At 43.9% G+C, this 23,894-nt stretch overlaps 2 protein-coding genes across 14 annotated transcripts in view; both read left to right on the top strand.

The window, feature by feature from the left end:
* Positions 1-6,687, top strand: part of CUNH21orf62 (chromosome unknown C21orf62 homolog) — a 113,460-nt gene extending 106,773 nt beyond the window's left edge. For all 13 annotated transcript variants that reach the window (XM_052741149.1, XM_052741150.1, XM_052741148.1 and 10 more), the window contains one exon: positions 1,276-6,687. In XM_052741149.1, coding sequence (XP_052597109.1) covers positions 1,298-1,981 — 684 coding nt within the window. In that variant the 5' untranslated portion in view covers positions 1,276-1,297 and the 3' untranslated portion in view covers positions 1,982-6,687. The remainder of the gene's footprint in view (positions 1-1,275) is intronic.
* A 4,738-nt stretch (positions 6,688-11,425) lies between these two features.
* Positions 11,426-23,894, top strand: part of Paxbp1 (PAX3 and PAX7 binding protein 1) — a 30,558-nt gene continuing 18,089 nt past the window's right edge. The window contains exons 1-7 of the mRNA XM_052741142.1: positions 11,426-11,908; positions 13,448-13,576; positions 18,691-18,867; positions 19,665-19,886; positions 20,339-20,442; positions 21,328-21,545; positions 22,069-22,258. Coding sequence (XP_052597102.1) covers positions 11,545-11,908; positions 13,448-13,576; positions 18,691-18,867; positions 19,665-19,886; positions 20,339-20,442; positions 21,328-21,545; positions 22,069-22,258 — 1,404 coding nt within the window. The 5' untranslated portion in view covers positions 11,426-11,544. The remainder of the gene's footprint in view (positions 11,909-13,447; positions 13,577-18,690; positions 18,868-19,664; positions 19,887-20,338; positions 20,443-21,327; positions 21,546-22,068; positions 22,259-23,894) is intronic.

The following is a 23,894-nucleotide window of genomic DNA, read 5'->3' as shown; positions in this document are numbered from 1 at the left end:
CACAAGACGGAGCATCATTGATTATATGCCTGGCCAGTCACTCATTTTCCCCGGGTACTCTTTAAAATACAAAGGTTTCCCATTTTTCTTCCCCAGTTTATTTTTTCAGTGCTTATATATTGCTTTGTTTTGAGACACCACAAAAAATTTTTGACAAAATTGAGTCATAAGATTTGTTCTGGGATAGAAGCAGATAATAGATTAAAATTGGCAGCTGGTTAGTCTTTTTATTGTCCCTTCACATAGTTACAATAGACTCTGGTACATGAGTGCTTTGTAGGACCAGAGAAGGGATTACTGTGTTGGTGGAGATGAGGTGCGTAAGGAAGTTTACCATTAAATGTTTCATGGCTGTTCACATTGTGCTGGTTAGACAGCGTGCGTGTGTGGGCAGCCAGGGAGCATGGGTGAGCAGCCAGGGAGCGTGTGTGGGCAGCCAGGGAGCGTGGGTGGGCAGCCAGGGAGCGTGTGTGGGCAGCCAGGGAGCATGTGTGGGCAGCCAGGGAGCATGTGTGGGCAGCCAGGGAGCGTGTGTGGGCAGCCAGGGAGCGTGGGTGGGCAGCCAGGGAGCGTGGGTAGGCAGCCAGGGAGCGTGGGTAGGCAGCCAGCGTGGGTGGGCAGCCAGCATGCATGGGTAGGCAGCCAGGGAGCATGTGTGGGCAGCCAGGGAGCGTGGGTAGGCAGCCAGGGAGCGTGGGTAGGCAGCCAGCGTGTGTGGGTAGGCAGCCAGCGTGCGTGGGTGGGCAGCCAGGGAGCATGTGTGGGCAGGGGACTCCTACTAGGAACTGCTTGTCTTTGAATTCCAGGAAGTCAGATCCAGAGTGGGAGAAGGGCATGTGCTTGCTCTGGGTTGTACAAGTACAGGTAGGCAGTACTGGGTGTTGGCAGGGTGTGCTCACTGAAGTAACTCCAAGTCCCTGCAGTAGACAGAATGTGGTAGCCCCTTTGCTGACATCACCCCAGCTCCCCTGGCACGTTAGTCTTGCTGTGTCCCTGCAGTAGACAGAATGTGGTAGCCCCTTTGCTGACATCACCCCAGCTCCCCTGGCATGCTAGTCTTGCCGTCAGCACATATCTCTGGGAGTTTTATGCCTCAACTGAGCAGAGTTCAGAAGTCTGGCTGCTGCTTCTCATGAAGTGCCAAGATAAAAGCATTGTCTGTCTCAGTCTGAACTGCAGGACAGGAAAGTTTACAGCTGGTGGTTTGGGATGTTTTCCCAGCAGGGTGTGCGTTCTAAGGAGGCTGTGATAATAAAGCTTCAGGATTCCTTTCAGGTGACTTCCACCGAACTGGCTCATGAAGGAGAAACAGGAACACACCAGTCCATGCTGGACAAGAATGACACCACCTTCCAGCCTCTGCCTGCTTCTGCTCGGAGCACTGGGCATCTTTGCACTTGGCCGCTTCACCAAAGGTCAGAAGAACAGCACGCTGATCTTCACAAAGGGAAATACCATTCGGAACTGCAGCTGCCCTGTAGACATCAGAGACTGTGACTACAGTTTGGCCAACTTGATGTGCAGCTGTAAATCTGTCCTTCCTTTTGCCATGGAGCAAACCAGCTATCATGACCATCTGACCATCTGGTTCACAGATACGTCCACATTGGGCCACCTGCTGAAGTTCACTCTGGTCCAGGACTTGAAGCTTTCCTTGTGTGGTTCCAACACCCTCCCTACCGAGTACCTGGCTATCTGTGGGCTGAAGAGGCTTCGCGTCAATGCTGAGACCAAGCATCCCTCCCGGGAGCAGAGCTTGCTCATCCACAACAGAAGGGAAGGCGGTTCCCTGTACAAAGGCTGGCAAACATGTATGTTCATCTCATTCTTAGATGTGGCTCTTTTCAACAGGGACTCATCTTTAAAGTCATACAGCATTGATAACATTTCTAGCCTCACCAGTGACTTTCCTGATTTTTCTTACTTTAAAGCTTCCCCAATGCCAAACAACAAAAGCTATGTTGTCACCATCATCTACTAGCATCCACCCACCAGGAACTCTCAAAAACTGACGGACCTTTTGAAGAAGGAATCTGGGGAGAAGGCCATGAGACAGGTGTGTTTATTCCATCTCTCAGCCTCCATTTACAACAAAGCCACACCTAAGAGCAGCCAGTTCCCCAGCTCCACTTCCAGTGCTGGGAGCTATTTGACTCCCGAGACATGTCCTGAGGGCCAGCGAGAAGCTAGGTCTCTATAACTGTCGGCCTGCGGACAGATGCCAGGCTAGAAGGGAGAGGGCAGTGCACACCAGGCACTATTTATTGGAGCCCAGTATAGGCATGGCCCCAAGGAAGGGATCTTTTCTCAGAATACAGTAATCCTTCCTTACCTGTGTGGGTACATTCCAGGATGTACCCTGATGATGCCTGATTGAGCCAACAGTACTAAACCCTGTGCCTACTGTATTTTTCCTAAATGTAAGAGACGTATGACAAAATCTAACTTATAAATTAAGATCACTGTGGGACTAACAAAAACTGTAACATACTGTAAGAAAGTTATGCAAACATGCTCTCACACACTATTACATAGTACTCACTCTTTCCATGACGATGGCTTCTCTTTGGCGTAGCCAAATTTCTAGCGTTGCTGCTTTGCGTGTGATGGCAATTATGGAGTAAAACATGGACTTCTGAATACTAACATGGTAGTCACAATAGTCGGTTTAATAACAGAGACAAGCCACTGAGTGCCTGATGGTTGGGAGTGTGTATAGTGTTTCTGTGACAGGCAAGGGGATGATGATTCACGTTCTTCACACTCCTCAGAACAACTCAAAGTTGACTACTGACTTCTAAGTGAAACTACAGATCAGGGACCACTGTGCCTTTTTTCCTTTTCTTCTTCATTTTTTGACATGGCCTGGAATTCCCTGAGTCAAAAATGATAGATTTCAGAGGTTTGAGGACCTAAATTCCTCTAAATGACAAATTCACTCAGGCCGATATTTTCCAAATAGTTGTGAAGAACAAATGCATTGAGAAATTGGCATTTTAAAAGTGTATTTATGGATATTGGAAAAGTAGAATGTCAAAGACTGGATGGAACCTTAACACTAAAGAATGCCTTGGGGTTCTAAGAGAGGGCACATAAGTGAAAATACACCAGACAACCACACACTTAACCTCAATCTTTTGCACAAAGTGCTGCTCCAGGCAAGGTTCTTTCCTGGTCCCTCCCTTTCACAGAGCACAGGCTGGACAAGGCTCTCTGGTCCCCCCTTTCACAGAGCACAGGCTGGACAAGGCTCTCTGGTCCCCCCTTTCACAGAGCACAGGCTGGACAAGGCTCTCTGGTCCCCCCTTTCACAGAGCACAGGCTGGACAAGGCTCTCTGGTCCCCCCCTTTCACAGAGCACAGGCTGGACAAGGCTCTCTGGTCCCCCCTTTCACAGAGCACAGGCTGGACAAGGCTCTCTGGTCCCCCCTTTCACAGAGCACAGGCTGGACAAGGCTCTCTGGTCCCCCCTTTCACAGAGCACAGGCTGGACAAGGCTCTCTGGTCCCCCCTTTCACAGAGCACAGGCTGGACAAGGCTCTCTGGTCCCCCCTTTCATGTCCTCTACTTTGGTTCGAGCATGTTTGTTCCCTCTATATCCTGACTCCTGTCTCTCATCATTCGCCCTCCCATCCTTCTCCCTCTTGCTCCAGGAATCAGAACTTTGGTTACTGTCAGGAGAACTGTTAAGCCACATTATGGATAGCTTGGGGATCTAACAATCACTTCTAACTCGAGGCTCAAATTATAAAGATTTAATTTTAAAATGAAATTTTGGTCCTGAGTCCATCTGGAAGTTTAAGATGAGAAAGTTAAGATACTCCATATGAGATAGTTAACACAAATTCATTATACATTTTGATAAAAGGAACCAGAGCAACTAAAATTATAGAGACCCAATTTACCATTAATGTGCAATATTTTTAAATACCCATGGTTCAAAGCTCAAGAGCATGTGCTGCTCTTCCAGAGGCCATGAGTCCAGTCTCCAGCATCTGCACTGGTTTACTCACAGCCATCTGTAGCTCCAGCTCCAGAGGAGCCAACAGGAACTTGTACATATGTGGCGCGCACACACACACACACACACACACACACACACACACACACACACACACACACGGATAAGGACTAAAACAAACCATTTAAAACCCATGCCAGTAGTGATACAAATGTCTGAACTTAGAATAAAACAAAGTGGAAACATTTATGAATTCATGATACCATAATGGTAAGAAATAATTTTATTGTAAGATCACAAGTTAGTCACATTTATCATATTTTTTCCGTCTTAACCTTAACATAAAGTAACTCAACCTGAAATTTCTACATTTGCATAATTGACAAGGGATTTGGCCATTCAGACTAATTAATATGGGTCCACAAGGTCAGCATTTAAATTAGGCCAAACAAAGTCTAAACTACGGATTTTAATAGAAAATGCCATGGCCTCATTACTGATATAGTTCAGAGGCGACATTAAAATTAGGGAAAGACAAAGAGTTGGTAAAGAAAAAAAAAGAGAAGGCAAGAAAGATGCAAATAAAATGATAAATTTTATGTCTTTACCATCGCTACTGAATACATTACAAACTGAATTTGGATGGAAGCCTATTAACAATGTATGAAAAAGTGAAGTTAGAAATTACATGTGCCCATAAAGGCCTTCCATCTGGGAGCTGCTGCTGGCCGAGAGCCTTTCACATGTGGGTTATGTGATTTTTATGAGAACTGTTGTGGGCCACGTGGGTCGGGACCAGCAGTTTGTCACCTGCAGCCAGCTGGTTCAGGGTTAGCTATCATTTTGAAGATCAGGAAGACAGATATCTTCCTTGTATACTGAAAGGGTAGTAAACATTGTGAAGATCAGGAAGACAGATATCTTCCTCATATACTCAGGGGGTGGTAAACATTGTGCTGGTGTATGGTTGTGAAGCACACAACTTGTGAATAATAATAGATATTATCCTTTATCTTAAGCTCTGTGTACAATTCTCAAAGAATGTTTTGTTTGATTTTTGCCAAATTCTTGTATCTAATGGTTGGAATTGGTGAGAAAATAAGGGTCTCATATAGACCCCATTTGATATTTTCATTTATGTTAGAGATAAATGTAACATTAAGATACAAAAATACATATGAATATCACTTGTTAGTCAATGATGTAAATACTTTTTACAAAATCAAATAGTATTTTCAAAAACTACAGGAATTTCCTTAATTTGGAATACTATTTGCAATGTAAAGGTTATAGATATGACACATTATAAATTTAATCTGTATTTTTCTATCATATCCAACAAAATAAAAAAAGACTGTATGCAGTTCTTTCCGGTTTCAGTTATGCAAATGCTGACTATTATTAGTTTCAAGCTATTAAGAGAATTGAGAAAAGCCTCAGTGTGCTGAGATACAACTCAGCAGGAGAGAGCTCGCCCATACAAGTATGCCTGATTTAAATCCCCAGCACAACACACACACAGGCACGCACGCACGCACGCACAGTGCATGCCCCTGTAGACGCAATACTCACACATAACTTCAAGAGCATGACTACAAGTGCAATATAGTTAAGAAAATTATAAACCCATGAATTTTGCTGTTACAGGGTGTGACTATGACTTTCTCCATGAAATCCAGAACTGATGAGGAAGAGAGCAGGCAAGAAGAGGGTAGACAGTGGGCAGTGCAGAGTTCACTGGAGGTAGAGTAAGTGGACTGCTCAGGCAGGGTGGGGCAGCCAGCTGTTGGAGAGGACTCAGTAACTCCCAGGGACTTGGGTTAGGGGCCAAGCTGCAGCCGTCAGGCAGGTGGCTGAAGTGGAGTGGTAGTGAGGAGGATTATTAAAACTGGTTTAGGCAATCAAGACTGTGAGGAGGTCTCACTGGAGTATCGGTGGGGCTAAGAATAAATGAAAGAATGTTCGCGAGCAGCACTGAGAAATGCAGTTAGAGTGTAGCTAAGATGATAAGCTGTGTTGACTTCATCTTCTCCATTTTTAAAGTGCAGGCAATGTTTTCAGTTAGAAAAGCTTACTTGGAAGTCCACTTGAGTTTTAATAAATTCAAAGCTCTATCTCACTCTTCTCCCTATAATCACGCTATATACTCTTCCTGAATATTTATTACACAGCTTTGCTGGCTTCTGGTAAAACTCAAAATATACATACGCAAAAAGAAATACTAATTCTGTTTTATACCCATAGGGGATATTTATAAACCTGTTGTCTTAAAAAATTTATGCACTTTAAAATTCTCCTGCAGTGGGGAAATAACATATAGATGACAGTAATATAACATAGGCCATAGGCAGGTTCTTTTAAAAAAGGATGCATTGATAATTTTGCTTTTTCACTGGTCAGACATGCATTTAAAGTATGCATTATGGATTAGATTGTATTCAATACATTTAGATGCTACTGAATGTAGTCTAAATCTAAACAATTCTAAAAGTTAACCTGAGTCTAAAAGAACTTTGGTTCTGAGTTACTCTGCTTCTGAGATGTGAGACAATGACCTGGATAGAGTGCCGTCAATGCTCATTTTGTATGACATGTTCTAGGAAAAGTACTTCAGGAGACAGGTACTCTGGAGTTACTGTTGATTGTCATGCAAGATAATGTCCTGTCTTCATTCTGGAAATCCTTAAACACTCTCTAACAATAAAGATACTTGATGGCCATTGCTACCTGTGTTAATTTTTTTTTTAATGACAAAACAGCCCTCTCTAAATCTTTAAAATCTAGATTGGGTCACTATTAATGGCTTGATGAAAAAAATATTATTTCACTGAATTAGAATCAGTGGCTAAATTTTAGTAGAGTTTCAAACAAACAATTTAGAATTGAGGGGGAATGGTGTTAGGAAGTGATTTAGGACCTCACACTTGCCAATCACACACTCTACCATTGAGCTGCGCACTAAACCTAGGAAGTTTTAAAGAGTCTTTGTTAGGGCCAGTCATGTGCTATGGATGGAGGCACTGTCTCTACCCACAAGTTGCTTGCAACAACTGCATATCTCAAAGCAGTTTTTTAATAAAAGGTATATCTGAAATATTATACGCTAGCACACTTTTAAAAGATTTTCATAATTGAAGAGATAAAAAATATAAAACTGCAAAGATTCACTTATTTCATTAGAATCTTTTGGTTCTATGGTTGGTGTGTTTGTTGTTTGGGGCAGGGTCTCACTATTTAGTCCTGGTTGGGTTAGAATTTGCTATATAGACCCGACTGGCCTGGAACTCACAGAGATCCACCTGCTTCTGCTTCTGCTTTTTAAAAATTGATACATTCTAAGTAAATTCACACAACAAAATAAGATGTTAACAACAACAACAAAGGAACTTACTATAAGGGTTCCAGGGCACCCACAGACAGTCCATCCAACTCCAGGGAGCCCTGAGAGTAGGGACCTGCTGTCCCCTGTGCTCTGTGCCTGACTTCCTGCACGAGCTGGTTCTCCTGGTTCCTGAGTTTCCATGGTGTATCAGTCAGGATGACAGTCCAACATATTCTGTCTTTTTTCTTGAAGTTCTGGGGAACCAAGCAGGGCCTTGCACACAGTAGGCTAGTATCCTCACCCATATTCTGTGTATAGACCTTCCTTTGCTGTCTCTATTGTATGCAAATCTATCTCAGGGTGCAGGTGTCTGGAGGCTGACCAGGCACAATTCGAATCTTTTGTTATTGAAAATGGGGGTTCAGTTTGACTAAGGATGCTATCACCAGAACTTTACCAATGCTGAATAGCCAGAACATAAGAACCCAGAGTAATAGGAGTAGAGTAGAGGTCACACAATACTTTTCCTGATCACTGAGGAAAAGGGTTGTAACTGCACATCTGGGTCCTAGGAGGGCAATCTCAAGTCTAGCCAAAGAGAACTGGAGGAAAAAACCAATTATAGGAAATAGAAATTACTGGTAGAAGTGGGACCTTCTAATTCAATGATAAATTTAAAACTCATTGAAAACTGGAGGGCATGGTGTAGGCAAAAAGATACAGTCATGTTTGCTGGTACAAGTACAAACCACACAAGTTCTACACAGGGCAAGCTAGAATTAGGAAAAATAAAAAATGCTACCTGGGGCCCTAGCAATTCTAATCTAGGATAATCTTATAGATGTGACAGTTTTTCAAAGCTCTTCAGGGTAGTGTTGGTTATTATAGAATAAGGGATATTTTTACTCTCAGGAATTTCAATAATTGTGTAAAATAAATTGACAGATTAATGGGAAGGAAGCTATCATGCACATACACATGTCTCATAAAATGTGAGACTCAAGGAAGGAGATGAAGCGTTTAGAACACATTTGACTACAGAAAGGAATAGAAGTTAAGGTTTTTGGGGAGATGGGTGGTGATGAAATTTTTGGCAGGGTGGAAGGAGCAACATTATGGTGAATAATGGTCATCTTGCTCTGCAGGTAAGTCTCTTAAGGTGGTAAAAGTCACATTGGAGTAGCCCATCTGGATGGGACAGGGACCCATCTGACATGGCCTCCCTTCAACCTCTCCTCTGTTGTTAGGGTTCCCTGGTTGATGGGATTCCCAGGGAGGAGCTAAGACAGCTGTGTCTGCTTGTGGCGACTCTAGCTTCAGGTTGAAAGGAGAAGTGCAGAGAAAGCCTGGCCCCGCATTTCTTTTAATGGGGACAGCGAGGTGGTGTTGTTTAGAGAGGCCGTGGATCTCCTTTAAAATACCCCACAAGCCCAAAGCCCCCCAGTTTGAGGTTTTGGGTTTTTTGTTTGTTTTTGCTTCATTTTTTCTTTTTTAAGACATGTTTTCAGCCCAGAGGTGGTGGTGGTGGTGCAGACCTTTAGCCCCAGCACTCAGGAGGCAGAGGCAGGTGGATGTCTGAGTTTAAGGCCAGCTTGGTCTACAGAGGAAGTTCCAGGAAAGACAGGGCCACACAGAGAAACGCTGTCTCAAACAAACAAACAAATGACTTGTTTTCATGTATCTTAGACTGGCCTTCAACTGGAGAATAGATGACCAAGAACTTCTGATTTTTCTCCCTCTACTTCCCAGTGCTGGGATTACTTCCAAATAAGCATATTTTTTAAAATGATTTTTATCATTTATGTATATTTGCCTTCATGCTTTATGTGAACTATGTGTGTGCTTGGCACTCAAGGAGGCCAGAAAGGGTTTAGAATCCCCTAGAACTGGAGTTATTCATAGATGTAAGCTGCCATGTTGGGTGCTGGGAACCAAATCCAGGACTTCTGCAAGAGCAGCAAAGAGCTCTTAACTTCCAAGTCATCTCTGTGGCCCCTAACATGCATTTTTTAAATCACTCTCACTTTTTATACAGATGGTATGTAACCAAAGTGCTTTTAGCCTGCATGTAGGATGGCATGTACAGCTGGTACCGCATGCATGCAGAGACCAGAAGAGGGCATCAGATTCCCTGGAACTGGAGTTAAATAGTTGTGCACTGCCCTGTGGGTTAGGTACTGGGACTCTAACCTGGGTTCTCTGGCTCTAAACTACAGAGCCACCTCTCTAGCCCTGTTTTAAGGGTTCTGAAATATATATATGAATCACAAACACACCTAACAGGATGTTTGTGATTCTGTAAGGGTAAGGTAAGAGTCAAGCTTGGTGAGGAAAAGTTAAAGTGTGTTAGCTCAACTTCAGGCCTCAAGGCTTCCAAGGTTCATATTTTTCCTCTGTGATATAGTCTGAAAAAGTCAAATTTTCCTTCCATTTTGTCTTAGCATTTTTATTGCTGTGCAGAGACAGACACCATGACCAAGGCAACTCTTATAAAGGAAAACATTTCATCGTGACGGCTGGCTTACAGTTTCAGAGGTTCAGTCCATTATCATCATGGTGGGGAGCCTGGTAGCATGCAGGCAGACATGGTGCTGGAGAAATAGCCAAGAGTACTACATTTTGCAGGCAACAGGAAGTCTATTGAGACACTGGGTAGTATCTTGAGGAACCTCAAAGCCCGCCCCCATAGTAACACACTTCCTCCCACAAGACCATACCCACTCCAGCAAAGCCACACCTCCTAATAGTGCCACTCCCTGTGAGATTATGGGGGCCGATTACATTCAAACTATCACACATTTGTTTCTGAAACAAACGCTTTGGGGAAAAAATAGTTTTCCTATTGCTAGCAAACTTTTTTTTTTCTATCAACTTTGCTTGCTTGGGAATGACTGTGGTAGCAGGAAGGGGCATCAGCTCTGAGGCTTTTTTGGTTTTGTTTTTGTTTTCAAGACAGGGTTTCTCTGTGTAGCCCTGGCTGCCCTGGACCTTGCTTTGTAGACCAGGCTGGCCTCGAACTCAGAGATCCGCCTGCCTCTGCCTCCCAAGTCCTGGAGCTAAAGGTGTGCCCCACCACTGCCTGCCTCTCTCTCCCTCCCACCCTCCTCCCGTCCCTCTTTCCCTCTCTCTTGGAGACAGGGTCTCTCTCCCTCTTTATTTATTTATTTATTTATTTATTTATTTATTTATTTATTTATTTATTTATTTATTTTTTGGTTTTTTCGAGACAGGGTTTCTCTGTGTAGCTTTGCGCCTTTCCTGGAACTCACTTGGTAGCCCAGGCTGGCCTCGAACTCGCCTGGCTCTGACTCCCGAGTGCTGGGATTAAAGGCGTGCGCCACCACCGCCCGGCTTATTTATTTATTTTTATTTTATTTTATTTTATTTTTTTGAGACAGGGTTTCTCTGTGTAGCTTTGTGCCTTTCCTGGAGTTGGAGACCAGGCTGGCCTCGAACTCACTGAGATCCGCCTGGCTCTGCCTCCCGAGTGCTGGGATTAAAGGCGTGCACCACCACCGCCCGGCTCTCTCTCCCTCTTTAACCTCCCAGATTCAAGGCCAGTGCTACCAACGTCCCAGGTCTCTTGAGCTCTTTGTTTTGTTTTGTTTTCTGTTATGTGGGGCTCGCCTAGAGGGTATTTTGTCAAGGAAGGCAGCCTATGTCTTTGAAAGTGTTACGTTGCGACAAAGCTGTAGAAACCAGCAGCATGAATAAACAGAGTTACTGATGACTACTAGCATCACCTCTCATTAGGAGCAGGAACAGTAACCATGGGAACGCACTTTCCCTTTCAAACCCCAGGCTAACTGGCTCCTCCCCCCCGCTTCGCCCCGCCGCCGGGCCTCCCGCCTCTGTTTACCCTGCTTGCGCCGCGTGGGAGGTGTCCACACGCCAAGGCTTCGCGTAAGCGCGGTAGACGCATTGCAGCAACCTCCTGGGAGACGACAGACTACACTCTTCCCTCTCATCTCGATGATCCTCTTTGTGACCTTTGGAACAACACGGGAGTCGGAGGGTTCCGTGCCCCACCCCCACCCCCACAGTCCTCCGGGCCGCGAGGGGGCAGTGCAAAGAGACCCCGCCCCAGTGCGCGGAGCGCGAGGGAGGCGCGTGCGCACTCGACGGTGCGTGGTAGCAGGCGAGCGCCGCGGCGACCCGGCTCGAGCGCTGGCGAGTGCGCGTGCGCCGTGGCGGTCTGCGCGCTCTCCCGTCCTCTCCGTCTGCGAGCGGGTGTGCAGGCGCGGTGCCGGCGGCGGCTGGGATGTTCCGAAAGGCCCGGCGGGTGAACGTGCGCAAGCGGAACGACTCGGAGGAGGAGGAGCGGGAGCGCGATGAGGAGCAGGAGCCGCCGCCGTTGCTGCCGCCGCCGGCCTCAGGCGAAGAGCCGGGCCCTGGCGGTGGCGACCGGGCCCCCGCCGGGGAGTCGCTGCTGGGCCCGGGACCGCCGCCGCCACCGCTGCCGCCGCCGCCGCCCGCCGCTCACGCCCCAGGCCTCGGCGCTGAGGCCGGAGGCGGCATCCCCGGCGGCGCGGAGCCCGGCAACGGGCTGAAGCCGCGCAAGAGGCCTCGCGAGAACAAAGAGGTGCCCAGGGCCAGCCTGCTCAGCTTCCAGGACGAGGAGGAAGGTGAGCCCCCGCCCGGCCCACGCGGGCCCCCGAGCCCGGGCTCGCCCGACGGCCGCGCCCCTCTCTCCGCCCCCGGCCTTCTGCTCTCTGCCCGGGGATGCGTTCCCGCGCTGCCACCGGCCGCGTCTAGGCCGGCCTGTGCGGTGCCCCCTCCGGGCTGTCAGCTCAGGTCACCGTCCTGGGTGGAAGCGGAGGCCCGCTGCTCCCTGGCCCGCCTCTTTCCTGCCTCGCGAGTCCCGGACACCACGAGTCCCTCCTCGGTTGACTGCCTGCTCCCAGTGCTCTGCAGGCCTCGGGACCTGCAGCCGGTGGGCTTCTCGGTTTAGGCATCCTTGACCGAGAAGGCCCGGTTGTTGAAGAGGGGGACCCAGCGGGGCCGGGAACCAATGTGGGGCTGCAGCCCCGGTTCCGAGTGACCTTGAGCCGATCAGTCCCTTGTCGTTTCTCTCGGTCTCTCTGTAGAAGTAAAGGGGCGGAGCTGATGTCCGCTCTAACGTTGGCTCTTGAAGCAGAAGAGAGATCGGGCCGCAGGGAGTTTAGATTTCTGAGCGTTAAATAATTTTAACTGCACCTCAGTATCACATTGTGAAGATTCAGATGAGTTTCCAGAGTCTGGAGTCATGGTTCTAAAACGGTTCCGTGTTTTTAGAAAGATGTGTGGTTTATCTTTGGCCTCCCTGCTGTTCTGTTTGAACCGGAGGTACAGGTCAGGTTTTGACTTTGATGATACATGGAGGCGGGGGGAGGGGTTGGTGAAGTTTTTGTTCTCGACTTGGATTTTCAAATCGAAGATGAGGAATAAATCACTCAAACTCAGTTTTGCAAAATGCTTTACTTTACGCATATTCTTGAAGTAACTCATTGTGACGAGAGTTACTCAGGCTTGGGAGAACCTTGAAATTTGGGGTGTGTTGTTTCAGCTTTCTTGATTTAATTTTTTTTTTTTTTTCCCTCGAGACAGGGTTTCTCTGTGTAGCTTTGCGCCTTTCCTGGAACTCACTTGGTAGCCCAGTCTGGCCTCGAACTCACAGAGATCCGCCTGGCTCTGCTGGGATTACCACCACCCGGCTTGATTTAATATTTTAAGGAAACATTCTGAATATTTTTTTTTCTCCTGTGATAGATGAAATAAGCCAAAAATTAAGATTTTTGTGAAGTTCCTTGGGCCACCCATTAAAATTTTCAGATTTTTATTTACTTTCTGGGATTGATAGCAGTTTTTTGCTTTTGATTTTTTGAGACAGGGCCTCTCTATGTAGCTCTGGCTGTCCAGGAACTCACTTTGTAGACCAGGCTGGCCTCAAATTCAGAGATCCACTGCCTCTGCCTCTCCAGTGCTGGGATCAAAGGCGTGCACCACCAAGACTGGCAATATCAGTTTTTGAGGCAATGACAGATTGAAATAAACTTTGAATTTCTTAGTGATTTTTTTGCATGTGAAAATATATGTGTGAGAATTCAAGCAACATGAAAACGGGGAAGGGAAAACATTTTCTGAGTTTGTTTGCTACAGATTTCATTTCATTTCTTTTTTTTAAGAAAATGAAGAAGTTTTTAAAGTAAAGAAATCAAGTTACAGCAAAAAGATAGTTAAATTGCTTAAGAAAGAATATAAAGAAGATCTTGAAAAATCAAAAATCAAGACAGAACTCAACACAGCAGCTGACAGTAAGTACTAAACAATCCTTTCAAATGGCGGGCAAATAAGAGCTCTTTCCCACAGTGCTTTGCAGTCTATATTATGAAGTCATTCTGCTGACCAGTGTCCACATTAAGTTGCAGTGCTGTTCTGTAATTGTTTTCACACTTTTTTTTTTTTTAAAAAGTAGACTGTTGCTCCTGAATTCTTGCTAGTGTAGAGGCTATTGTATGGAGAAGGGAGAAAGATTTCCTATTTCAGCCCTAGAGACAGACTTACTCTATTGAAAGTTCCTGTACTGCTATTTCACAGAGACAAACTTTTGATGACTTTGGTAGTATTTCCAGTGTAGATTTAACTCTTACAGGACTTTTAGGAATACCGTAGGTTAATGTGATAATATCAGCACTCAGCATCCCTATCTGACATGAGACCAGGTACACTGTCTTCTTGACACCCAAATTTAAATCCCTCCCTTCTCTTTCTCTCTCGCTGGAGGCAAACATTCTCCCAGTAAGCCAGGCCCAAAGCTTAAAATGTTTCAAGTAGTTATATGATAATGTGTGTAGTCATTATAATCTAAGTTACTCTTATGCAAATGTTTCAGAGAAATCTTTACTCTGTAGAATTAAAGGGAGTGTTTCTCAGATTCTCGGCTATAGGTATGGCATGAATAAGAATGCTATTGTATCTCAAATTTACAATGTAGTTGCGGAGACATTATTATGTGAATGTCCAACGGAAGTGTTAGCAAAATGTCCAATGAGTAGGCCAAAGGATAACTACTTTTTTTTTCTGGAAGGAGGACAACTTCATAGAAAAGTAGGACATGAAGCTGGATAGTTGATGATTAGAATTCCCAAAATAGAAGCAAGTATCCGAATATCACCAGGGAGTGAAAGCAAGCACATTGGACTAGGCCTTTGTAAAGGAAGTAGTTAGTGTTTGAATGGGAAAGACAAGTTGTTGAGAGGTTGTAAAGGATGGCTGAAGTACAGTGAGAGGCATTTCGTGGCTGGCCAGGGTACCAGGCGTAGTTCAGGAGAGATGGACGCCTTCAGCAGTTTCAGCTCAGCGGCTGACGTTGGTCCTTAGTGAGTTGAGTAAGGTTGATACTTTTCCTGGCCCTGGAAATTGTGGATGGGTTAAAAGTGGTTGTTATTGCTGGGTGGTGGTTGTGGCACACACCCTTAATCCCAGCACTCAGACAGAGGCAGGTGGATCTCTGAGGTCGAGGCTAGCCCAGTCTACAGAGTGAGTTCAGGACAGCCAGGGCTACACAGAGAAACCCTGTCTTGGAAAACCAAAACCAAAAAAAAAAGAAACAAGAAAAGTGCTTGCTGTGGGTGTGGGAGATGTGGAAAGTGGCCTATTTGAGAAACATTCCTAGGGAAAATTGGTACACTTCCCGTATGCTTTTGCTATTGAAGAAGCACCCAAATTAAAGCTTTGTGCCAGGGTAAATGACAGCTGTTGTGTATTGTGTTCTGGTGTGGGGAAGGCAGGTTGGGGAAGAGTATTTTTAGGAGAACTTACTATTTTTTCATCTTGGAAACTGTTCCGTTTCTCCCAGAGTCGTTGAGTATCCATCATGTATGGTGAAATAGTGCTCAGGTCACAAAGGGGAAATTAAGAAAGGCCTGGTGGTGTGTTTACCACGTACTGTTAGTTCAGAATCGAAGTAAATAGGAAGTTCTTAAGGCCATCTTTTGTGATCTTCCGGTCTTCTACTCTCCCTGGGTTCTGATACTCATCGGGAACTTAGTGTTCTTTCTGGAGGTAGAACCTCTGTTGGTATGTGTCACATACTGTCATTGCTGTTATTGAAATGACAGTCCTGGAAGCTTTTGTTAACACGTCATCCAGAACTCTTTGTACCTATACGTACTTAGGTAAAGTACGTATAAGTACTTAGGTAAAGATGACTTAACTTCAAACCAAGGATGGACTTGAAAACTCTGGTTTTGTGGTATTCCTAACTTAAACTGAAGATCTTAAAGGAGTCTTGTTCAGACAGGCTCTTATCCAGCCAGGTTGGCCTCAAACCAACATAGGAAGGGTAACCTTGAATGATGGTCATCCTGCTTCTACCTCCTTCCAGCTGTGGGCTACCGTGCCCAGGTCATGCAGTCCTTGGTCTCAGACCTAGGGCTTCATGCACTCAAATAATAACTAAGCTGCACCGTCAGCTTCATAGGAGGAGTCCTAAACAATGGTAATTTAGCATTGCTATGGAGAGAATTGCTAACAGCCACTAACCAAGGTGTTAAGTTGCCCCCATGGTTTGCCCTGGTGATCTGCAGTCATAGTCTGGTACGTGTGAACTTGGCGGAGTCGTGGAGTGTACAACTTTGCCTGTGGTTTGGAAATGATGTCTGTAGTAACAAATTGCACTTGTTAAGCTTTATTTACCATTTATTTTTCTCCCCACCTGAATTTGCCCTTCATAGACGTCAATGTATTCGTAAGTTTGAGGTGTAGTACTAGAAGAAGAACATACATCTATAAATGTACTAAACTAGTTCTTTGTGTGTACACACACACACACACACACACACACACACACACACACACACACTATGCATACTGTAAATATAGTAACTTTTACCTGAGAACCAACTAGGGGTTGTTTAACCCTGTATACTCATTAAGATGCCTGTTTTTAAAAAATGAAGGGAAAACCTCCTCAGAAAATAGCAAATGTTGATAATATAAAGAAATTGGAATATTTATGCACTGTTGGTGAGGAAGTTAAACAACAAATACAGTATGATTTGATTTGATAATACTTGATACTTAGAATCATCAAAATTAATAGCTGGAATAGTTGCTGCCAGGACCTGGATAGAGGAAGAGAACTGTGTATGAGTAAACTAGAAGACTCAGGAATGCCACTTGTAACACACTGAAAAGAAGCAGAACCTAGTTCTTGAGGAGGGGTTTTTCGGAAGGGTGAGTTGTGTGCTCATCTTCATAGCATTTACAACAGCTTGCACATGGACAACATGTCCATCTGCAGACTGGTGTGTGTGTACATGCAGTGGGATTCTGAACCTGGGAAGGAACGTCTGACACAGACTGTAATTGAAGGAACCTGGGGATAGCATGCCAAAGCAGCTCATTGTCAGCAGCTGCGGTGTGATTCCAGTTCTAGAAGACGAAGCAGCCTAAGATGAGAGTTAGAACGAAGGCTTCCAGGGACCGGACAGAAGCAGAGGTGGGGATGGACGTGAGCTCTTACTGACTCCTAAGTGTATATTTTCAGTTTAACAGTATGTGGAGAGTAATGGGAATGAGTAGTAGTGATGGTTACACAGTATCATAAATGTATTTAATGTGAACTACACACTTAAAAATCTTATAGATTAAAATTATTTGGAATGTGTGTGTGCATGCATGCCACAAGGTGCATGTGGAGGTCAGAGGGTAACTTGCAGGAGTCAGTTCTCTCCTCCTACCATACGGGGAGCGAGGATGAAGCTCAGGGCATCAGGCTCACAAGACAGTTTGATCTGCTGAGCCATCTTCCTATAATGTAGTCAAGTTATGTGTATTTTACCACAGCAATAATCGCAAAAGTGATACGAGAACATTAAGATTTCTATAGAATCATTCATCATTTGAGTGTCTGAGAAGCCATTGTACTCAAGGTGGCTCAGCGGATAAAGGTGCGTGTTGCCAGTATGGCCAGCCTTAGTTCAGTCCCTAGAAACCCACAAGTAGAGGAGAGAATTGATTCCTGCAGGCTGTCCTTTGACCTCTATATGTACACCGTGGGACCATGTGCCTACACATAAAAATAAATATCAAAATTTTTAAATAAAAAGAAAGAGATACTTGATCTAACCATGTGATTGATGAACTGATTTTAAAGTCTTGGGCTTCGGGGTGCACTTGAAAGGGAAGTCGTTGACCAACCAGGTAAGGCAACACGTTGAAGAACACCATTCCAAGTCTGAAAGAGGATGATGGGAGTTTTCTTGGCAAGGTTGCAGAGAGCATCTTTCCTTTTAGATAAATAAAGTACTGCTCTACTCCTTAATTTGTGCTCGTTGCTCCAGAATGAGCATTATCAAGGTCAGTGGTTCAAGGTAAAAACACTTGGGTTTTCTTGATCTTTGCCTGGAACAAGTGATAGCAGAGAGTCTGTTAGTTTTAAATATTATAAACCAAGACAGTTTATCACAAAGATGAGCACATACTGGGAATGTAGTCTTAAACCAGCCTTCAGCTTAGACTGGAGTTGATAACTCGAGAGCTCTGTCTACCTTCCAGAGCTTCCTCCCTGCTTTACATGTCGTTGTTCTTAGTGTCATGTATTTCCAATTTGTCTCTGTCTCAATTCTGGGCTCTCAGAACTACCAGGTTTTCTCTGCTTCATGGTACATACTTTAACGTTGAGTTTTGATAGTTGGGTCAGGCTTGTACATTGTAAATGTAATTGTTAGGTTCTCTTCCAGATGAAAAGTCACATTTATACCGTCGCTCAACCATCAAATACTTTGTTCTCAACAGAAAGCTATCTTGAATGGGTATCGTGTTTAGTGAGAAACTGATATAAAGTGGAAAATGAAATAAAAAGTGTGAACAGGCACTGGAGAGACGGCTTGGCAGTTAAGCAGCACTTACTGCTCTTGCTAAGGACTGAGTTCAGTTTCCAGCACCTACATGGGGTGACTTAAGACAGCCTGTGACTTTGACTCCAGGGGATTCAGTGCCTCTGGCCTCTGAGGGTACCTGCACCGTGTACACACCCACGTCCAGACACACACACACACACACACACACACACACACACACACACACACACACACACACCCCTGTATGTAATTACATAGTTAGGGATAATAAAATCAAATGATTAAATACTACCTTTACCAGTGAGGTTTTAGAGAAAGATAGTTATAAATTTTGATGAATTCCTCACAAAATTAATTAAAACATCATTGTTTTCCTGTTTCCTCTAAATTGTTTTACCTTTACGCACATGTCTACTGTGCTATTTCATATTCATGCTTGAGTTAAGCACTAGAAATAATGTAAGTTTTCATGGATTGAGCTCATGATTTAATAAAAAGTGCCTTGCTAGTTTATCTGAGTTTCTATTTTAAATAAATTTCGATTGTTCTTTTCAAAAATTCAGATGACCAGCCTCTGGACAAAGCATGCCATGTTAAGGACGCAAATCCAGAAGATGGAGTTATCATCAGTGAGCATGGTGAAGATGAAATGGACATGGAGAGTGAGAAGGAGGAGGAAAAGCCCAAGGCTGGTGGCACCTTCTCAAATGCTCTGTCGTCTTTGAATGTTCTTCGTCCAGGTGTGTTTACGTAGCTCTTAGATGAGCCCTCCAGGTAGCTGCAGTAGTAGAAGGGTTAAGTAAGTGTGTTTCTAATTTGGACATCTTTTTAAGGTAGGCTCTTTCATGTCTGCAAATGTAGAAAATAAAACAAGTTTTCTCAAGTTTAGTATTACTTAAAACGTACTTTAAAAACTATGTGTGTATGTGTGTATCTGTGTATGGGTCTGTTCGTGTGAGTACAGGTACTGAGGAGGCCAGAAGAGGGTGTGGGTTCCCTTGGGGCTGGAGTTCAGGTGGTTGCCAGCCACCTGCTGTGGGTGACAGGAACCAAACCAGGGCCTCTCCTCAAGTGAGACAGATGGGCTAAGTAAATGCCAGTGGTCCTGAGGGGTTTCTTCCCTGCCCTCTATCAGATAAAGACTTTTAACTCTTTACATAACTGCTTCAAAAAACCACAACTAATTGCTGTTATTTTTATGTGTAGTATCCTATAGGAAATAGTTTGCAAGTCCGTACACTGGCTAATCAGTTTTAAATCAGTGCTTTAAGTAGCCAAATTTAAATTATGAAGAAATACCACTTGACGTTTGTAAACAATTAAAGATGCCTCTGCTGGGCTGGGGAAATTGCGACTCAGTCTGGTCACCAGTTCATCAGTGGGATTGCATGTAGAGTTAGGAAGAGACATCAGAGCCAGTGGTAACTATGGAGCTGACAAGACTTACCTTGGATTATTTTACTCTTCCTGTTTTTAAGAAAATAAGCTTCATACCCAGGTACTTCTATGTTTTATCATTCTTAACATTTGTTTCCAGGAGAAATTCCAGATGCAGCTTTTATACATGCTGCAAGGAAAAAGCGCCAAATGGCCCGGGAACTGGGAGATTTCACACCTCACGATAATGAGCCTGGTAAAGGCCGCCTTGTCAGAGAGGATGAGAATGATGCCAGTGATGATGAAGATGATGATGAGAAACGCCGTATAGTTTTTTCTGTGAAAGAAAAGTCACAAAGACAGAAGATCGCCGAAGAAATAGGTAACTTGATGAAACCTGACAGCAAGCACAGGGTGTTGCTTTTCAGTGTGATTTGAAACTATAACATTGACATTTTTAACTGCTTTGCCTTAGAGGACTGTTCTTGCTCGAGCACAAGTATGTTCCATGGCTGATAGGTTTTCAGCATTTCTTGGGTAACCAGTATTGTCTTAAGTGCTTTTGCATAAATTTATATAATTCTCTTAAGTATTCTTAAGCCGTTGGTTTTGTGCTCCCTTTGTCAAGCTCAAATTAAGAAACCAAAGATTGTAAGCATAACATTAAATTCTGCTTTAGCTTTAAAGAAGGCTGCTGTCATTAAAACAGGCAAGATCATGAGTGTCAAGGAGATGAAAATGGACTTGTCAGCAAGATTAGTGCTGTGTTCCGTTCTTGTGGTAGGATCTTTTCCTTCCTGCTGTTGGATGTCGATTCCTTTTGTCGTGTTGCAGGCATCGAGGGGAGTGACGATGATGCGTTAGTAACTGGAGAACAAGACGAAGAACTCAGCCGGTGGGAGCAGGAGCAGATTAGAAAAGGAATTAATATCCCTCAGGTAAGAAGACTTAGACTTGGAGAAGGACAAGAGAGGTCTATCGAAGGGGTTTGCGGCACACAGTCACATTGGCTCTTCACCACTCATTCCTCCTCATGGTCAAAACATTGCACGTGCTTATGTATTCCTAGTGCTTTTAGAAGAACTGCTTTAAGTCTCGCCTTTATGGTAAGAATGGTGGACGCATGTCCGGTTTCTCAACTAGTCCTTCAGCAGCGGCTGCGGGAAGCCCATGACAAAAGCACAGTCTAGAGGCAGAAGGTGGGGTTGGGCCCGGCACTCAGTGAGTTCTCCAGCTGGTTCTGGTGAATGCTGAAGTTTGGGAATACTGCCTTGAACCAAATGTTGGCGGTTTTGTTGCTGTTGCTGCTGTTTAAATTTCAAAGATAGTTTCCTAGGTATGCAAACTAATGAGATTGATCAAAAGTATCTTCCAAAGTAGTTGCAGTAAAGTGTTTTGTAGCAGCATGGAGAAAGTTGCATAATGTGAGTGTATTTTACTGGTAGTGTTGAGAGCAGAGCATAGGAAAAGCCTTGGACTAGTTGCAAGAGTCTTAGTTAGAACTTCTCATTGCCTGTTTATTTTCTGACCAGAGGCAAGTCACTTATCCTGATAAAATATTACCTGGATCATTCCATCTCTAAACTCTGATAATCTGTTTTTCTGAAACTCATTAGAAAAAAAATAACGATTTTTATTAAGATCTAAGAATTTATACAACTCAATGTTCATTTGATTTTGAAGAATTCTGCATTTACTTATTTTAATTCCTATTTGGAAACTGGGTATAATTTTTTGCTTTTATTTTGTTCATACCTCTAGAGGCATTTTATATATATTTTAAGGTTAGCTATTAGTTTTCTCATACATCCATTTCTTTTCAGGTTCAAGCAAGTCAGCCCACTGAAGTGAATATGTACTACCAGAACACTTACCAGACAATGCCTTATGGTGCCTCCTATGGCATACCTTATAGTTACACAGCTTATGGATCATCAGATGCCAAGTCTCAAAAAACAGATAATACAGTCCCTTTCAAAACTCCCAGTAATGAGATGGCTCCCGTTACTATTGATTTGGTAAAGAAACAGCTTAAAGACAGGTAGGGCAGATCAACTTCTTAAAGACTTGTCCGCTTGCTTTCTGGTCCCTCAGGCAACTTGTAGTCTGGGGTAGCAGATGCAGAATGCCGGCAAAGAAGACTCCCTGGCCCACCTTCAGACGCTAAACAGAAGATGACTTCGTGCTTTGCTCTGCTCCCTTCTTGGATTACTACTGTGGAAGCCTCCAAGTTGTTAAAAGGCCGCTCCATGAGCTGGTCGAAGACAGTGCTGCGTTTGTTCCTCTTGGACTCTGAGAGTGGAGTCAAGAGATGGGGGGAGACGCAAAGCAGGGTATTTTGGTTAGCCCTCCAAATAACTATTTTGAAGTCTGTAAACTGCCTTTTTAAATGGATTTTTTACTTTTTTTTTTTTTATAAGAAAAGCAGTACAGACGGAAAGATGCATTCCAAGTATTTTTATGTTCTAATAGTGGAACTTAAATGCATTATAATATTGCAAGAGTCCTGACAGCATTGAATTCTAGATGTAAATGTGTTATATTTATCCTTTTGTGTTCTGAAGGTTGGACTCGATGAAAGAATTGCACAAAGCCAACCGACAGCAGCATGAGAAACACCTGCAAAGCCGCGTGGACTCCACCCGGGCTATTGAGAGACTAGAAGGGTCTTCTGGGGGCATTGGTGAACGGTATAAATTTTTGCAAGAAATGCGAGGGTATGTCCAAGACTTGCTTGAGTGTTTCAGTGAAAAGGTAAGAATGCAAAATTACTAATCTCTTTGAATAAGGCAAAAATAGGGAGGCTTTTCATAGAGCATCTTTTAATTCTCAGAAAATAATCCACTCACTCACCTTAGAATGCTGCAGTCATGCTTCGTTTTCTTTAGTCCGTTAGTTGAGGGCCCCACAGAGCCGTACAAACGAAAGAGAGCACCCCTGTCTTGGTGTCTGGTCAGGTCATTGGCCTGCGGTGAGTGGAGAGGAGAAAGGGGGTCACCTGACGGTTCCTTGTTTTTGTAGCTGCGGTCTGAGTTGATTCTTATTCTATCTTTCAGTACTTGTAAACATTTATAACGATCTGTTAGTAGTACAGTACGTGACAGGTTTTTGCTAGTTTCTTATACTGAATATTTTGGTGCTGTTTCTGTTAGTGGTTTCCATCTAACTAAAGCAATGCTTCATTCATTCCAGAAGCCATTCATTATCATAAGTTTTTATTCATTGAACATTTTTCATTTCTTCTGGATTCATTGCTTTAGCATGACAATTGATAGACTCTTTTGAATACATTTAAATAATGCATATGCTAACTTCTCAAGTAAGTTCCTGTTTGTTCGTTTGTTCGTTTGTTTTTAAGATAAATGTACTCCACCCATGTCATGCACAGACATGTACAGTAATAATTTAGAAATGTAAAGGGGGAGGAAGAGCAGCAAGATGGTCAGCAGGTAAAGATGCTTACTGTTGAAGCCCTGTGAAGATGGAAGGAGAGAATCGACTCCTCGAGCTGCCCTCTCACCTCCACACGTGGAAAGTGGCAGAAGCACCACATACATCATGCATGCACACACACAACAATAAATTCAAGGGAAAAATAGACAGCTGGCTTGTCAGCACTCATGTACTTAACCTTATCTTTGAAAAATTGAAAATATTAAAATCATGGTCCTTAAATACTCTGTCTCAGAATCTCAGATAGGAAGGCACATTTTTCTTTATCACTAACTAGGCTTTCTCTAGAATCTCTAAGTGTAAAATATAGTTGGATGGTTTTTTGTAAATGTTTACTTCACTACAGTAAAAACAAGGGCTTTAAAAAGACAGACTTGTCTCTCTGATGAATCTGAATGTTTCAGTTATGTGTGGTCAGATCTGGAATGGTAGCATTCATCAAGTCCTCTCTAGCACTTAGCATGGGTTGCTGAGTTTGTAAAGGAGCACCTGCAGTTGTGATATTCCTTGGGCCGGTCAGTTGCTTGGGGCCAGGACAGAAGCATGAGCTCAGCTGTCTGCTGAGCAGGGGTTGGAACAAGACTGGAAATGGGATGTCCATGGCAGAGCCAGCTAGAGTAAGGACCTTTGCCTGAAACAATGCTGTGTGTGTGGGAGTGCTCTCTGAGACCTGCTTCAAGTGTCTTGGCTTTTGCTTTAGAGAATTTACAAACTTCAGCACTCAAAATTGCAAACATAATGCTAACATATATAAAGTTAGATTACATCATCCCTGGATTAAGAATTAGTGGGACATAGTATCTGTTGCTGATTTATTAGTGTGTTTCCTCTCCTGATTACTATGTTCTTGGAGAAGTCTACGTCAGGTAGTGCTATATGGCCATAGAGTCACTTAGATATTTTTGTAGCAGGTCTGAAGCCTTACATAGTGAATACA

Source organism: Peromyscus californicus, unplaced genomic scaffold (assembly GCF_007827085.1).
Source record: "Peromyscus californicus insignis strain IS unplaced genomic scaffold, ASM782708v3 Scaffold_16__1_contigs__length_79575227, whole genome shotgun sequence".
NCBI classification, from domain to species: domain Eukaryota; kingdom Metazoa; phylum Chordata; class Mammalia; order Rodentia; family Cricetidae; genus Peromyscus; species Peromyscus californicus.
This window is presented reverse-complemented; position numbering and strand designations above follow the sequence as displayed.